We start from the raw sequence: 17,886 nt of genomic DNA, 5'->3' as shown, positions 1-17,886 counted from the left end.
GTCATGGAAAATTTGTTCTTGTAGGAACATCTGGAAATAAGTGCTCATATTCAAATAATTACTGTTCATTCCTTTCTTGTTGTTGCAAATGTGAAAGTTTATGGTCTGATCATTCATAATTTCTGAATTACAAAGATTTCTTGCTCAAAATCAGGCCTGAAGAGGATTTTGTAGTATGGCAAGAGAGCCAGAACTCTTATCACCAGGCTGAAAACTCCTTTCCTTGGAGTTTTTATCATACCTTAATTTCATTTTTGACTGAGTAGAGTGCAGATTTGTTCTTGCAACCTCACGAGCCTTTGAAAACTTATAATTGGAAACCTAATTGAGAAGAATAATTTCAGTATCTTCATTGGAAAGAAGTTTCTCTTTCAACAACTTCAGTGGTCCACACACAGAGCATTGCTATTAATACTTGCATAGTGGATACTAAAATATAAATTCTAATAAAAGTCATCTATAGTATTAGTAAAATCACCGAAGCATCACTATTAGTAACCAAGAAGTAGATGCTATGACTAAACAATGCAAAGAAACTTTACTTGTACATATCTGAATGTAGCCAAAACTATAGAGTAATATGAATGAGTTTTCTATAGAACACATACATTCACACAAAAATGAACTGAAGCATCATATTGGAGACTTATTTTTTTATTGTATAAATCTTTCTTTTAATTTATGAGGGGAGGTGTTATGTATATCTATATTGTGTGCTTAACCTTTATCCATTATTGAAGGTTGTAAGGGTCTTTGGTAAACCACATTACATAGCTAACTTTTATCCATGATTAAAGATTATCCCTGAAGATAATGATCATTGTGAACAACATGTTTACTTATATAGGAGTTCAGGACATGGAAAAGCCAAGGTCTACCTGATTTTTGACAGGAATTTTGCTAAATATTAAACTAACAAACCTGACCTTTAAGAATTTGATGGAAATTTCCATTGGAAATGACCTATGTCCAGGTCATTTTGTTGCATCTTAAGTCAGGTGAGGTGCCCATAACATAAAACAGTATGGCAAAGCTCTTAAACATCAGCTTATTGCTTCATAATCAACAACTCAGTTTGAACTTGCTATTTTTATAACTGCCAGAGAGAACGTTAATGTAATTTGATTGAAGTTCAGTTTACAAAATTTCTTTTAGAAATGAACCTTCCTCAATTACAAGTGTTACTGGTGATTTATTTTGCACACTTTTTCCAGATAGTAAAATCGCAAGGTATTACTCGTGTGCTAGAAGGAAAACAGTTAAGTAAAAAATCACACAGAATTCATATCATCAATGAAAGATTTTACATTGGACCTGATAATTATTGAAAAACAAGGTTTTAAAAAGGCTTCTATGAACAGTCTGTGTCTGAGATTGTGTTGCATTCTTGCACCTAATGAATGGTAACCCAGAACATGGAACAGGGTGCCCATTCAGAAGGTGCAAGAATGCAACATATGCATCTTTGACATTAAATAATTAAGTTACTGGCCTACTTAATTGGTGGTTATAAATAGTTATCATATGCATTAAAGTTTTAAAAATCTGTATTCCAGAAAATCAATATTTTTGTCATAAGCATTCAGTATTTTTTACTTTGGGGTTGGCAGCTGTGACTTTTAGAAACTCAAGATGTTTGCAATACATAGAAAATACTGTCAGTTCATATATTTGTACATATTTTTTTACCACTATTCCCATCCAGAATTGTAATATTGCTTACACTGTGTTTGTCCATTTCATAATACTTGTATCTACATTTATTTGGAATTAAATAATTTGAAAATATTAAACATTACCCACTGCAGAGTGACGTCTCCATCAGTGTTGTGTAATGTGATTATAGACTGGCTTCCATTTTTGTCTGAACAACCTTTATTTGTATTATAATATTTCTTGCTGTAGAAACACTGTTTGTGTTTTTGACACAATACAAGGTTTGGTTTGATTCAGTTTGTGCATGGTGTTTATTTTAACTCATGTGATCATACTGCACAATTGGTACCCGTTCATTTCCTTTTTTTAATTGATTTCACAGACATGAATAGTGTCACTCACAGAGCCCAAGCTCAATCTCATCATTAGGTCCCATGTGTAATTACTACATTAGCTTTGATTCTTGTTTTGCAATGATTGTAACAAGTCTCATCCTTTGTGCATTGTTTTTTATTTTATGTTTCTATCTACAACTTTTCTATTTTCAGGATAGTTTAGGTCTTTTCAAATTACCAGATGACATTACAACTACATCAGACAAGACAGGAGAGAAATCAGTAGAGGTAAGAACCACGACATGCTTTATCAAAATACTGTGAGAACAGTTTATCAATATGCATTAATGCCCTGTTATACATATTGAATATCATTGTTGCATCATTACTTGTACTCTTTGTGACAAAAGCTAAATAATTTAAAGAAATATTTTATTATTATAGTACAAGTCACATGGGTCATATATGTGCATTTACTCATTTTAAATTAAATATAAATGGTTCTTTTAAAATTTAAAACTACTTTTCTTTAACCACAATCTATTAAAATCCTGATTATTGAATGATCCGCACCTTAACTTTGACAAAGAAACTTCCAGATGAAAATTATCGATCTTTACTGTCTTTTACAATGGTAGCCATGTTCTAAACTTGGGTCAAAAAATGAGCACTTCGATTGAAATTGTCACAATATAGGGTAGTACAAATTTGCTTATCAGTATGCATAGCTTTCATTATGACATCACAGAACACAACATTCAGTCTGATTGTACTGGATCACACCTTTAGGTTCATTTTGTCCCAAATGTCTATGTACTTTAACATTGATTTTGCCATATACACTTTTTGGGGCATGTAAATAATGACCTTCCAAAAGAATGTGGATGTATAAAAATCCAAATAAAGTGAATACTTGCTACTTAAAGGTATGTAGAATCAAATTCTATAAAACGACTCCCGTTATTGAAATAATCAGTGTTGGATGCCTACATGACCCTAGTGATTTTTACCATTGCAGAGTTCATGTTGATATATTGTTTATGTATGTAAAAACACCGATGTTAGTCATCTATTAACTGATGAGGGATCACACTTAAGTGGATGAAAGTGTGTACTTTTGTCATAAAATTAGAAGTTGATAGGGAATATCATTATGAGCAAGGAGATTCAGAATAGACTATTCCTGTATCTCTAGAAAGCTGAATAACTCATTATATAGTGGTATTTTTCTTGATCTATTTTGAATTTGGTATTGTCTGATTGGAGTGAGGCTTCTTCAGCAAATAAAGTTGCAAGTAGTGAAATAGGGGAATCAAATACAAAAGATGGATTTTGCAAATTCACCATTTTGTGCAGACACTGTAATCAACTTTGTGTTTTACAAGCTCTATACTCTGCGATATTGCCACAGTACATATATCAGCATCTTTATTTTGTGTTTATTTGTACTATATTCTCCTATTACGTGACTGCCTACAGTTTCTTTCAACTTGTGATCCATTATTTCACACCATACTCTGTCAGTGGCTATATTTTCAATTTTCAAGTCAATGTCCATTTTAGTCTTGCATTATTTTATGGAGAAAGATAAAGTTAATTGTTTTAAACATATTTTTTTTTTTAATTCAACAATATGGAATGGGGCATGAGTCATCCATCTAACCTAGGTATTTCTCAAAATGTACAAAAATGATCAAAATATTAAATTAGTTTTACAAAAATTCAAATACAGTCAATCTAAGGTAAAATAGTTCATATATCAAATGAGATGAAACATTTAAAAGGTAAAGATAATAAACATAGTGATTAATAAGAGAGAGAAGTTGCTCTGGTTGCAGTCACTTTTATCCTTTTCACTTATTTCATTGTAAGTATTAAAAACATCCAGTTTCATGTATATAGTTTTGATCATTAAGGAGTATGACAAAATTTTATATAGTCCTTCTGCTTATCCATTCAGAACTAAATTCCGAGTTACACAACTCCCTCGATAAGTCAAGACCTGATAACTGGCAAACCCACTTTAACATGAGGTCAGTCATGGATCCCTTCTTCCTTTTTTACAAGAAAGTTCCAATAATTTGACCCCTATTTGTTGAACATTAAGAAAATCGTGATCAAAATTGGTAAATGAAACCTTGATATATCACTTGTTTTATCGTTGAAAACAGTTGATTTGACCTGAAATTTCAATCAACATTATGAAATTTTCAACGTTTAATAAGAGGTCATGTATTTTGTTAAAATTTCTTCATAAAATACATCCTTGGTATGCCATAAATGACATTATGCAACTAAATTATGATCAATGAAAATGGTGCTACGCCTACCTGAGGCAGCACTGTAATACATAAATACCTATTAAATTATTAAATAAGTTTCTTTTCTCAAGTGAAATGTGTGTTCTAGTTATATCTTTTAGTTCAGTTTAAATACAATGTGTAATGTTGTATTTAAATGTGAAATATGTCAATCAACCATAAGAGCTATGACCATGAGTGTTTATGTGACAACCTAAATGCCGATGATGTTTTGGTACCTAGTTTGCGTAAGTATTTCTTGCAATCAGATTGGTATTTGTTGTATTGTTGCACTGAATTAAAAGACCTTTTATTACCACGTTAATTAGTCTTTTGTGTCAAATAAAAGGGGAGGAATAAATGAAAAGTTAAAAGGCATGCAAATCCAGCCTGAGTAAGAGCTAGTGGCCCTAGTTGAGTGACAGATCATCGAACACTTACATTTTTTTAAAATTAATGTAATATAATTAAATTACCTTAAATTAGCATACTGATTCACAACTGTGAACAAAGGTAGCAAGACAACCAAACAAAATGAATACTTGGTGACAGAAAATTCTGTTTCACAAATACGTTTTATTAATGAGAAGCTAGATTAAGAGTTTATGGTTAATTTTTTCATTTTGAATTTGGACTCGGAGATTTCCTCATGGATGAGAAATTTCACTATTAGTTGCAGTGAATTGATTGCATCAAATCAATGCAATAATAATAAATATGACTTTCGACGATGATGGCTGTTGCATGAACTAAGTGTTCCTTGTTTTTTAAATACACTGTAAATGGAATCTTGTTTGATTGTGAATTTGAATCAATAAGTAGTTTGGTTCCCTGATTAGCTCCTTGTGTTGCATTCCACTTTTGTAGAGAGCAAAGGAAGGAGTATGCAGATCAGAGAACCAGACTACTGAGCAACAACATAAAGCAGTGATGTAATTCACATTTGTTTCGCATACACCTTATGATTGTTGAAACCTGTTTGAATATTATTAACAATCTGTCAGTGCATGGACATCTTGAAAATAAAGGTCATTTTTACAAAAAACAAATAACTTTGTTAGAAAAAGTGCTTTATTGACAATTATTTCGAATGTGGTTTTAAAACGAGTATTCAGCCAATAAACAGACCAGTTCACTCCACCCCCATTCCCTTTGTGGTTTTCTCTATGTCCAGTGAGGATGGCATCATTTCACATTGTTATGGAGGTCCCTCAATAACTCACACCCTTGCTTATAGTGCAGTCAGTGTTTCTGGACCGCATTGTGCACACGTTATTGAAGGAGAGGTGTACTGAGTTAGAGTGTAAAATCGTAGGATATTAAATGAAGAGAAATATAAGAAGTAGCAGCCAGCAGCTTCATTGTCATGGCAGCATGTATATGAATTGGGGAGTCAACTAAATTCATTATGTAATGATTGAAAATAATGGGACAACAAGTTTAGTATGTACAATATTAAGGTGACTTTTGATAATGTCGTAATATGGTGATAAAAGCACTAGTTGAATTAGATAATTTTTTTTAAAATACATGTATATTAATATTGAAAACTTCCAGATATCTTCTGGGAAAGAGTCCCAAAGGCAATTCATACATGGGATAAAAGATGTCTTTTAAAAAAACCTGAAAAAGAAACCCACTCAAAAACTGACATTTGATTGAGATAGGTGTGGTGCTTTGGGAGTTATGTAGACGCTAATTAGATGCCTGATATCTCCTTTGTGTAAGAAGGTCAGTTTAGTTAGGTACTTGAATATTCATAATCAAAGATAATATGCATAGTCTGGTCTTCTTTCCTTGTGCATGAGTTTACCAGCAGTTATGCATAGAAAAACTCTCTGAAGCAATAATAAATGGGTGTAACTTCCAATGTAATTTATCTCTAATCTGCCAGAATCTTTATTATTGCAATTTTTCCAGACTTCAGAAACATTTTCTGAGCTTTAAATAATATATTTTGTATGGCCAAAGCTATCCTGGAAAAAGATTTTGTCATGTGCAATATATATGTTTATGTGCATTCTGAATATTCATAATAATATCATGATTCTTTATCAAACTTGTTGCTGACATCAAGGAATGTTAAACATATGATTTCACTTGAATCAAGAGAAAAACATTTTGTGATAAAGTTCATTTAGCTTATGAGCTGTTGAAAAACTTTGAAGAAATGCAGATTTATATATTTTCTTTTATCTCAAAGTGTTTTCTTGACAACAGTTATATACATGTCTGATTATAATTCTTTGGAAAACCTGGGACACAGCTGATTACAGAAATTGGTTTATGATTGGGTGATAACAGTTTGTCTCCTTATAAATTTGCATGACATGAGTTAGCTTTCATTGTGTGGGGAACATAATGATTTCAAATGATTTATTGATTAGTATTAATGAATATTTATTCAGTTATAATTTTATACAGTTTATGGCTTATTTGATTCGGTCCAGCAATTTTATTTAGGTCAAGGCTAGTTATTACATTTGTTATGTGTATCTATGTTGTGTCTAACGTTTCATCCATGACTGTAGATTGTTGTGAGCTATAAATAAGTTGTTTGTTTGAGTTTGTGTTCTATATCATGAACCAGTTTGTGGTAATTTCCCATTGGATGATCAAGTCAGGTGGGATGTGTTGTATTACATAAGTCAGGTGGGTTATATTGTGACATAAGTCATGTAGGAAGTATTGCATGGTAGAGTGATGGGGATGTATATAAGATGGAGGAAGAGAGCAATTAATTTATTCCTTTTTCCTATGTTTTTTACAAAGTCAGTCTGCAGATGTATTTGATGTTGTGTTTGGATATAATCTGAAAGGAATCATTTGTTTTGGAATATTCATTGATGTTACAAAGTTCTTTCTGAATTTGGACTAAAATATTATTTTGGGACTGTTGTGAATTCATTCAGTGGAGTTTTGGATAATGCCATTGTGATATAAAAAGACTGTTGGCACATGAGCATATTTAAGGATCATATCATGACATTCAGAGCCAGGAATTCATTCAGAATGCTGTGCTTTAGGATTTGTGATTATATTTTATTTAACTAATTGCATTAAGTTTCTCTTAGATTGTCATTGTATAACATACTAGATAATTAACATTTTACAAAACGTGTTGGTTTTGCTTCTTTCTGTTAATTAGTTTAAGACCAAAGAGATGCAGCACATTAATAATTTCATAATTATATATAATGATGTCAGAAATGATTGTTTGTTTCCTGATCTCAAAATGTGTTAACTGTTTACTATTATTTATTATTTCTTTACTGGTTATGTTTAAAATACTACTTAATTGTGCGAAAGATACAATATCTTTCATTCATATATATATAGTAAATTGAATCTGTCCGTGTTATAGGCTGAACCATGTTATAACCAACTAAGTCAGTTAGTTAAAGAATATGATGTATTTAGCTAAAATATGGCGGGGGTGGTGTAATAAAAGTTAGGGCAAAAATAATTGCTTTTGATTAAATGAAGACAAACTAGTCTGAAAAACACTTGTATGTATACAACTTATGTTTGTGCAGTACAATCGATAATCATTAAGTATTGTTCATGTATATAATAAATCCATGAATCTGAGTACATAGTACATGTTATAAACTTCATGTTAGCTCACAAATATATTAAAAAAATTGGAAGTTCTCGTTTGATCTATATCCAAATGTCACTAAACAATTCACTAAATTTGTTGCCAGTTGCACGTGGCTATAATTGGTTGCATGCAGCATGCACATTTACTTGAATTGGCCTTGATTTTGGTCAGCTGGGGACAGCTATCATCTTGCCAAAGGTACATAGAAGATGTGGCTATTCATAGAGAAATGAAAATGTGAACAAATTAAAAAGTTTAACAAACATCTTTGCAAGGTGCCCCATCTTAAATTAACTTGATGGCCTGATATCTATGGTTTCAAAAGATTGAAAATTTAATTTGTGTTTTTTGCCACCATTGTCTTGCAAAAATGAAACTTTCACAGCACAATAAACGTGTTCCAGTCACATTGGAAAATGCAACAATCCATAAGATTCTATTGTTTTCATTTAAGTCTGTTGCTGACTTCCTTTGATGAAATGTTCTTTGTTTCTATTGAAGATTAAGGTCAGCTTTCTTTGATGAAGGATGCATATTTTATTGAAATTGATGCTAAACTTTGGACAGCTTTAGAAGACCAAACAAATGTCTGTTATTATTGTGGCAGCAATATCAACAATTGTAGAGCACTGAGACTGCTTGTTTTTTCATTTGCTTAGTATTTATACAGAATGATCAGTGCTTGAAAGGTAATCAGTTTTCTTTGAAGTTTTTGCAGAACTGTTTTTTTCTGGATACTTTTTAAAAATGCAAGGAATTAGCAGTAGTTTGGTCGATTGTAGCAGTTTCTGTTCCTGTCTTCAAATGTTGGCCAACTAGCTAGTCCCAGTCATATGACTATTGGATAGAAAAACAAGTCGATCTCATTTTTTTTTTTTGTTGCTTTTTTTACATTTGTGGTAGCGGATAGATGTTGCCTTCCACGCATGCATCAGAAATTTTTAAAAAGGCCAACAAACGATGACTACACAACTGTTCTGTTCTGATAGTGATTACTACAGAAAATGTGAGCGTTCTGAAGGATTTGATTATGTGGGTGAAAAGAAGTGGAATTTTACTTACCATCCTCATACAATGGTCAGTCTAAAAGTATTTAAGTACTTAATGTATTAACTAAGACACTGTTTTGTCTGAAAGATCCTTTATGTGATAGTGCCTTGTCCAGTTGATCATCACAACTAGAAATATAAAATAAAACAAATATGCTGAGATTTCACAGCATACAGTACTCAGGCCTGATGTCAGAATAAGCGGATTTTATAACAGTGCACTGATAAGATGGTTTGTCAATATGAACAAAAACTTTGTTATGTAACAATAGATAAATTCCAGGGCATTTTATATCAAATTTTTGCTTCCTTTCATGTTGCCTCTGAATTTCTTCACTCCAAACCAAAGATTAAGTTTAAGATGCCAACAATGTAGTATAAAAAATCACCAATGCATAAGTGGTCCATGTTTCGCTGCTGTAGAGAAGTCATCTGAGCACGCAGGCTTGGTAGACGCACAGTTTGGTCTTCTCTGCGAGGTTGGGGTTGTTCCAGACCCTCTGGTTAAGTCTGGCTATCGCTGCTGCTACCTTGGCAATCCTGCCATTCACCTCAGAATCAATGGAGAGTGAGCTGGAGATGTTAGACCCGAGGTATGTGAAGTTCTAGACAACTTCCAAATTGTACCCATCTATGGTGACAGAGGGAGGGGAGTCTGTGTCCTGTGCCATGACATTCGTTTTCTTCAAACTGATGGTCAGTCCAAATTCCTTACATGCATGGGAGAGGCGGCATACCAGCTGCTCAAGTCCATCTTCCGTGTGTGTTGTCAAGGCTGCATTGTCGGCAAAGAGCAATTCATGGATGAGTACCTCTGTTGCTTTAGTCTTAGCACGGAGACGGGCGATGTTGAACAGCTTGCCGTCAGCCCTGGTATGGATGTACACTCCCTCGCTGCAGTCCTTGAATGCGTACTGGAGAAGCATGGAGAAGAAGATGGCAAAGAGCGTTGGCGCAAGGACACAGTCTTGTTTGACTCCGCTGATGACTGGGAATGCTTCAGATGTTGCGCCATATATGTGAAATAGAGCTTATATAATATACCCATTGATTAATAATCATAATTGTTAGCATAGACTTTAACAAATGCACATTTTTAGATAGTAGTGATAATTCACCACTAAATTTCATATTGTCTTGTGGTCAGGATGATTCAGTTTTTTGACAAAAAGTTTCACACCATCAAAGACCTGTAAAAAAAATGTTAACTTAGTTAAACAGGATTGTCCTTATCTTGTACCAACTTTAATGATGATATTTACTCTAATCTGCCTCTTCAAGTTCTTTAATCATTTGTCAGTAACTGACTTGACTTTATTTATATGATTGTTTCATTTTCATATGGTGATGGTTATAAAGGGGTGGGCGTAGAAGATGGCTTGCCTTAATTTTCTTTTCATTAAAGAGGAGCAGAAACAGAAACAGATATGTCATTTACATTTTTTTACATGGTATTATAAAGTGTTGTCTGTCAGAAAATAAGATCTTTTTTCTTGATTGCTCTGAAGTTTCTTGAGGTCTTTGAAGATGCAGAAATGTTGCAAATTTTGAGGTTTTTGATGACCATCCACTCATTTAGGAACAAACTTTTTTTTCTCAGTATTTCAAAATGCCATATGTATATATGTTACAATAAACATATAGACATTGTTGTATAACCATTACAAATGCTGTTACAGTCACATAAATTTATAACTAATTTTGGGGCCAAATACAGCCCTAATCCAACTTTGTTCTTTGTATTTTCTCAACGTCATAAATAATGTAAAACTGTTGTCTACATGCAGTCCTTCCATATTTTAAGATTAAAATTTTCCGTGTCTCGGGTGTACAGAAATCTGACCATGAATAAAGCAATCTCATGATTAAAACTTTAAAATTAGCAAGAAGGTGTTTTGCTGGCAAAGACTGCTTTCAAGTTTACGTCTCATTGCCTTCATAAACAGACTGTATTTTTAATTAGGTTGAACATGTTATAAAGTGCATGTGAGAATTGACAAAGTGTTCTTCTTGTTTGTATTTATATTTTGATAACTCTCTCCACTTTCTTTGTTTCACTTTGGTATGTTTTTTTCCATTTTTCTTTATTTTATCTTTTGCAGAACATAAAAGGCAATTATCTGATACTTGGTATACCGCATGAGGTGGTATTACTCTTAATATTCAAGAAAAGGCTGAATTTTGTAATAAAGAAATGTTAACTGTTTTTAGCACCACTGATGATAGACCAGCATGGCTTATATACTTGCCTATTTTCCTTCCCTCATCAGTAATCCGCCTGTTACCATATGTTTTGTTATTGGTACTTGGCCTAAATTACTTGAAGGATTGCCATGAAACTACAGACACATTAATCTGAGCTCTACTTGGTCCTGTATGAACAGGGTTATCCTCAGGCATCATTGTGGCAACCATGGTGGTCGTCTTGTCAGAATCCATTATCACACTGATGGCCTTGAGTGGTCTAAGGTGCTTGCCTTTACAGATCACCTCTCTGTTTCTCTTAAGATGTATCGTCTTACCTCTGTCTTTTCAGATTGACCAAATGAATGTTGATTTGTTAGATAGCTTGCCAGTAACTTCATGTCAGTTGGTGGTTCTTCTCAGACTCTTCCTTGACTAAATATGCTGACTGCCATGTATAATGTTCTGAAAAATGGCATCAAACCCCACAAACCAAACAAAATCCTAATCTGTTTAATTGGAAGCTGGACTTGGTTTGGCCTTATTTTTATTTTGCATGAATGCTTTAAAAATATCTTCTGATCAATTTCTTGTCTTCTCTTAAATTTGGAAGATATTGTGGTGTTATCTTCAGAACAGTAAATAGTGCAGTTTCCTCATGCGAGGAAAATCTTATCTTCAACAGGCCTGGGTGCATGAGAGAAAATCCCTCACACTGAGATGCAAAAGAACCATAACCACATGCAGTCATTTAACTCAGTGAGAAAGGAAAACTATTGACAACACCCACTTCCTTTCTATAAATTCACACAAGGTAACTGACTTGTGGAATTCAAAATATTGCTGATTACATGCTAATTATTTTATCCTGTCAGTAAGTGCAGTCACTGATTACATATATCAATGTAAATGAGACACTTCAGAAGAGTTCCCATTGTTGTTGTTGTTGTAGGGTTTAACGCCATTTTTCAGCACACGATAGGCTATCCATGGCGGCCAGTATTAATGGTGGTAGATGAACCCGGGAAACCCACAGAAAGAACCACGGACCCATGAGAAGCTACTGGCAAGCTTTCTCACATACCCACATTTTGCTGAATCCGAGACTCGAACCCATGCAGACAGAGGTGAGATGGCAGTGATCCGTAACGGAGAGCGCTTTAGACCACTCGGCCACTCTGGCCCCCTGTTCCCATTGTACAATTGATGTAGTTTACTGATCATTTGATAGCCATTTTTACAAGAAGTTTCTGTTGCTTTTTATCTTCATAGATTGAGTTTGGATGTTTATACTTCCAGCCTGTGGGGCAGTGAATAAGCTACATTCAGGCTCTGATTGGTTGTGATTGTTTACCTGAACCGGAACAGACAACCACCACCAATAAATGTGCATGACACACCAGAAATGTCGGACTCCAAATCTGATCCAAGTTGACAAGATACGAAGCAACAGAGAAGAACCCTTGCATAAAATCCTCGTTATCTAAGACAGTTTTTTTTCCATGAAAGCCATGTTGAAAATCATGTAATCACTACTTTTGATGAATGGAAAGTCATATTGAGTTGGGGTTTGCAGCAGAATACTTCCTATGATGAGTGCGAATCTAACATCCATTATGTCCACCCACCATGGTGGCTGCCTTGTAAACTATGATGTCATTACTCTGCCTGCATGGATGGTCTTGTGGGTTTTCATTAAAAGTGTCTAGTTGGTCCTAAATGAAACTGTTGTTTATTTGACTTCCAGTATTGAATGTTTAAATCTTGTTACCTTTAATCTTCTTGAGCAGATGATCATGTTGTTATGAGTTTTTCATTGGAATATTTCTTATGATGCATGTTCTTCTTAAATAAAACAGGTGCTGGCCACCTCTAAATCTTTTTAACATTACCCTTCTTGAAGTAAAGATCATAATAACATCTATAGGGTTTTAATTTAAACTCACTGTAGGAAGTTGGTCCAGATCTGATTCCAATGTGACCTCGCAAAATTTTATAACTCTGGTAACAGCTACTTCTGCTAAATGTGTTGCTTTACCAACATTTAAAATATGGAATAAAAAGCTCTTGCACTATGCAGTTATTCTTTGTTTGAAATGATGCCAATTTAACCACCAAAATGGCTGCCTTAATGGCCATTCTGAAAATATGTATCTAGCTATTGCTGAATGGATTGTCTCATTGACAGGGAATTTTCACTTAAACACTTTTATAGCAATATTTTGCAGGTTTTGAATGAAAATAGTGTGCATCTGACCTGTAAATATGGTACTATAATGGCTATCTTGAAAATCTTGTAATCACTACTCCTCTTGCATGAAAGAGTCATTGACATAGTGTCTTCTATTAAAAACTTTCTAATATTGAATTGGTTCTAAATGACAATGTGCAGACCTGACATCTACGTTACGAACATTTTGTGCAGGAATTTAAAAAACTGGACACTTGTCCTTGCTGTAATGTTACTGGTACTTGATAGCATTTATGGATTTCATCGATTTTATAAATACAGCAGTTTGTACAGATGGATGTGAGTTTTTATTAGACTTATTTTGTTCACTGCAGTGAATAAGTTGATATTTAGCACAAGAACATTGATTTTAATGTCAGAATGTCAGGGTTTTCAATCTTCTTGCTACACAACTGGATAATAAGTATGAATGGATTTTTATCAAATCTAATGTGAATATATCTGGTGAATACCACAAATGATTCCACTTAGATAACTAGTTTTTATATTTTAAAAATTATTATAGATTTAGCCAAATTTCTAGCACATTGGTTAAGGATTGGTTGAGATGATTTTCTATCTGTGATAGCAGGTACAAGGTCAACTCAGACATGTACGAAACTATTTTGGCACCAAATTGGGTATGTTGGGGTTTCTTAAGATTATCTAAATATTGTTTTAATACTCAGCAGTTAAAAAGAAGGAATTTCTAGGATTGCTGTGAACATTTTATGTTCAGTTGAGGAACTTGTGTATTTTATGATTAAACATTTATTGTATTTATAACTAAATATTTATGGCAAGTAGTATCAGTACTCAAAGAAGGTTTTTTTTTTCAGGCACTGATCCTGAAATGGCATATTTTTTGAAAACACTTGCACTGAATGAAAATGAACATACCTGATAGGGCAGTTCTTTTACTATTGTTTTGATGCATTTTTTGGAACCATTATACTTTGGAAAAAAATTAATATAAATATGCTTTAAATTAACTAATTTTCTTGGAATAGTTGTTTCTCACAATATACTTTTGAAAAGAAATATGACCATGTCTACTTAGATTAAATTTTTATTTGTTTTATTTTTCATTTAAACACTAGTTTCTGCATGTCATGATTTAAACAAGTACTGGGTAGTTTTATTTTCTGAATGCTTAAAAAAGATCTCCACATGACATGTTTCTTGATCAAAGTTTAAAACAGAAATGAAGTTGGGGAGGCATTGATCTTATTTTCTGTCAATAAACAGATAGTGGCTGTAGTTTCAGGTTTAATAATTCATGTCATAATACTGTGAATGTGTCACAATTACAGAAACACTAATTATTTTGTATTAGTAGAACCAGAAGCCACCAACTCTGGACTTAACTGCTAAATTGATTAAAATACAGGGTAATTATCTCCTTCTTTTAGAGTTAAAAACATTGTATTGCAGGCTGTTATAAGTCACTTATCCCCAACCATAGCTTCATTATTAAACAACCACTTTAATACTGCTTAAAATATTTAACTGGTGATGCATTACCAAATCAGCATGAGCATGGACAGCTCATTATTTTTCATCCATGAATTGTGAGTGCTGATTATGTACATCCAATGAAATATGAAGCTCAAAAGCAGTACTGTTCCCCATTCATTTGTCATGCTTCCCTTTGTATACAAAATTGATGGCTTTTGATACAGTTAAGCACTCTTCACAAGTTGGATAGTGCAACAAATAGAGTGCCAGCAGAGGGCCCTGTGTAATTTTAGAACTAAGTCAAAATGAAAATCTCAGATTTTATCTGTGTGCTCAATGCTACTTTCACTTTTTTACAAGTTTGATGGGCAACTAACTTAGAATACAGTAGGGACATGATCTAGATTTATTGATGCCCTGGGCATCAGGCAATCTGATTTTTGAGCTCTGAACATGATAACATTTATTCCCAGGACTTACCTAAATTAGTTTTGCTAAATTCTCGTGTAGAACAGTGGGAGAATTTTAGAGCATGTTATGTACAAAACCTGAGCAAACCAAATGATTTTTAGCATTATTGGTCATCAACTAGCAAAACTATTGTTTGTCATCGGTCTGTTCACACAAGTTATCACTACTCCTCTTTTACTACTTGGAGGATTGCCTTGAAACTTGTCACAGACATTCATCCCATGGTCTAGTTGGTTGTAGATGAATTGGTACTGCTTGCATACACCATATGACCTCCACAGTGACCATCTTGAAGATGTTTCTTTTTTTATCCCTACACCTCCTGAATGGATGTTCATATCAACATGAGGTTTTCACTAAACAACTTATTTTGTCTAGTTGGTCCTAAAAGGATACAGTGCCAATATAACATCCATTATGGCTGCAAGAACAACCACCTTAAAAAACTTTATCTCTACCCCATCTGAATGGATGGTCATGACAGCATGAGATTTTCATTTAAAGACTTCTTATGATGTCTAGTTGGTCCAAAATAAAAATGGTGCCGATCTGACATCCATTTTGAACATCTTCACGGTTACTGCTACTCCTGACTGGATGAGCATATTAACATGGAGTTTTCTCTGAATGACATATTATTATGTCTAGTTAGTTCTTCATGAAGCAGTGCTGCTCTTGGGTCTGATGGTGGTGGTAATAATAATGATATTGCTTTATTTATAGAGGGTGACTCACTAGTCAAGGGCTATTCTCCCTTGAGGCCCTCTTAAGGAGAGTATAACAATGCACATTATATGAAGATAGCAATAATTACTGTTTATTTTAACATGTTTAGTATTAAAATACTAAATTCCATTATCTGTTAGAAACATATACATGCTCATGATATCTCTTCTTAAATACTCTATTTTTAGCAGATTTTACATGTAGTGGAAGCTTGTTCCACAGAACTGTACAAGGGTATTGGACATTCTTTTTAATTTGCTCTGTTCTTGGTTTTGGTGCTAGAAGGTTTCCATGTGATATTGATCTCAACTGGTATTGTTTTGAAAAAGGCCTGAATAAGTCCTGAAGATACTCTGGTGTAGTTCCATGTAGACATTTATATAAAAGAACTGCCTTGTGAAAATCTATCCAGTCATATATTGCGAACCATTTGAGTTCTGTAAATAAAGCTTTTAAGGGATGATCAATAGATGCATCCAAAATTACACGTGCTGTCCGCTTCTGAAGTTTATAAATCCTGTAGCAGCAGAGGAGACTGCTCCTGTGGCCTAGTGGTTAGAGCGTCCGCCTCGGATGAGGAAGGACGTGGGTTCGATCCCCGGCTGAGTCATACCAAAGCCTTACAAAAATGGTACTAACAGCTGCCTTGCTTGGCGCTCAGAATTAAGAGGTTAGTTTTAGGACTTGTCAGCCTGGTGTCAGGATAATGTGACTGGGTGGGACATCATGCTGCATGTCTGCAGCATGATGCCTAAGTGCTAGACATCACTATAAACTGCCACATTGCAGACATTGTAGCGATATGACTGAAAAATTGTTAAAGCTACATTAAAAATCCAAATCACATCATGCATCACAACACATAGTAGCAGAGGAGGTGAACAGACCTTTTACTGAAGCATCATTTTTGAAAAATAAAACCTCGTATGAAAAAAATAAAAAAATAAGGTCTATAATACCAAAATGAAGCTACTAACTTACCAAGAGTTTCTCTAATTGGGTTTTTGTTACTTTATCTTCGTCATTTGTGTTTTTCTAAATTTGTATGTGCATTCATTTACCCGCTAGACTTTTCATTGAAGTCGCACCTCCATTGTTGCTATAAATATGTAATTAAATCAGTCTCTTAACAAAATATTTTATCAAGACCTATACAATATTGCAATTGAGGATCATGTAAATTTATTGTTATAAATCCATGTGGAGTAGATTGTGCTTTTGAAAAGAAGTTTTTGAACTTAATCATATCCCTGTCCCCACTACACCAGGTCTGATGAATATTTCTCAGAGTTTTGATCAGAAGAACTCTTATGGTGTCAGCTTGGTCATAAATGAAAATGTCTAACCCTAATATGGCCACCTTGGTGGTGATGGTGAAAATATCATCTCTGCTTCGACAAGCATTGGTATATGAACATGGAGCCTCACCAGTTGACTTATTATACCTTGCTGGTCTTGACCCTGATTGGTTGAGTGATCTAAAGCACTCACCATCATGGATCACTGTCATCTCACCACTGTCTGTGTATACATTTAAGTCTTGAGCTCAGCCAATGTGGGTAACTAAGAAAACAAGCCAGTAGCTTCCCATGGGTCAGTGGTTCCTCCCAGTGTTTTCCCAGGTTCTTATTCCACCATTTATACTGGCCACCATGGAAGTCTATCTTGTGCTAAAAATAGTGTCACACCGCATAACAACAGCCTTGTTGGTCCAAAATTAAAATAGTGCCAGTTTGGCTGTCATGAAAATCTTGTCACTGCTCCTATTGAATGGATGTTCATTATGGCATGGGGTTTTGACAGATTTCTAATGATGTCTAGTGTGTCATAAATGAAAATGGTGCCAGTATTGTTTCAGCACTCAGCAGTTAAA

The 17,886-nt window shown here is 34.0% G+C and overlaps 1 protein-coding gene across 5 annotated transcripts in view; it reads left to right on the top strand.

Annotated features, from left to right (window-relative positions):
• LOC149785918 (uncharacterized) overlaps window positions 1–17,886 on the top strand; it is a 173,485-nt gene that overhangs the window by 82,171 nt on the left and 73,428 nt on the right. For all 5 annotated transcript variants that reach the window (XM_089976152.1, XM_089976148.1, XM_089976149.1 and 2 more), the window contains exon 10: window positions 2,205–2,279. In XM_089976152.1, the coding sequence (XP_089832278.1) occupies window positions 2,205–2,279 (75 nt within the window). The remainder of the gene's footprint in view (window positions 1–2,204; window positions 2,280–17,886) is intronic.

Source organism: Sinohyriopsis cumingii, chromosome 12 (assembly GCF_028554795.1).
Source record: "Sinohyriopsis cumingii isolate HCF-2022 chromosome 12, ASM2855479v2, whole genome shotgun sequence".
Classification (NCBI taxonomy): Eukaryota; Metazoa; Mollusca; class Bivalvia; order Unionida; family Unionidae; genus Sinohyriopsis; species Sinohyriopsis cumingii.
The sequence above is the reverse complement of the archived record's forward strand: the minus strand, read 5'-3'. Positions and strand labels throughout refer to the sequence as shown.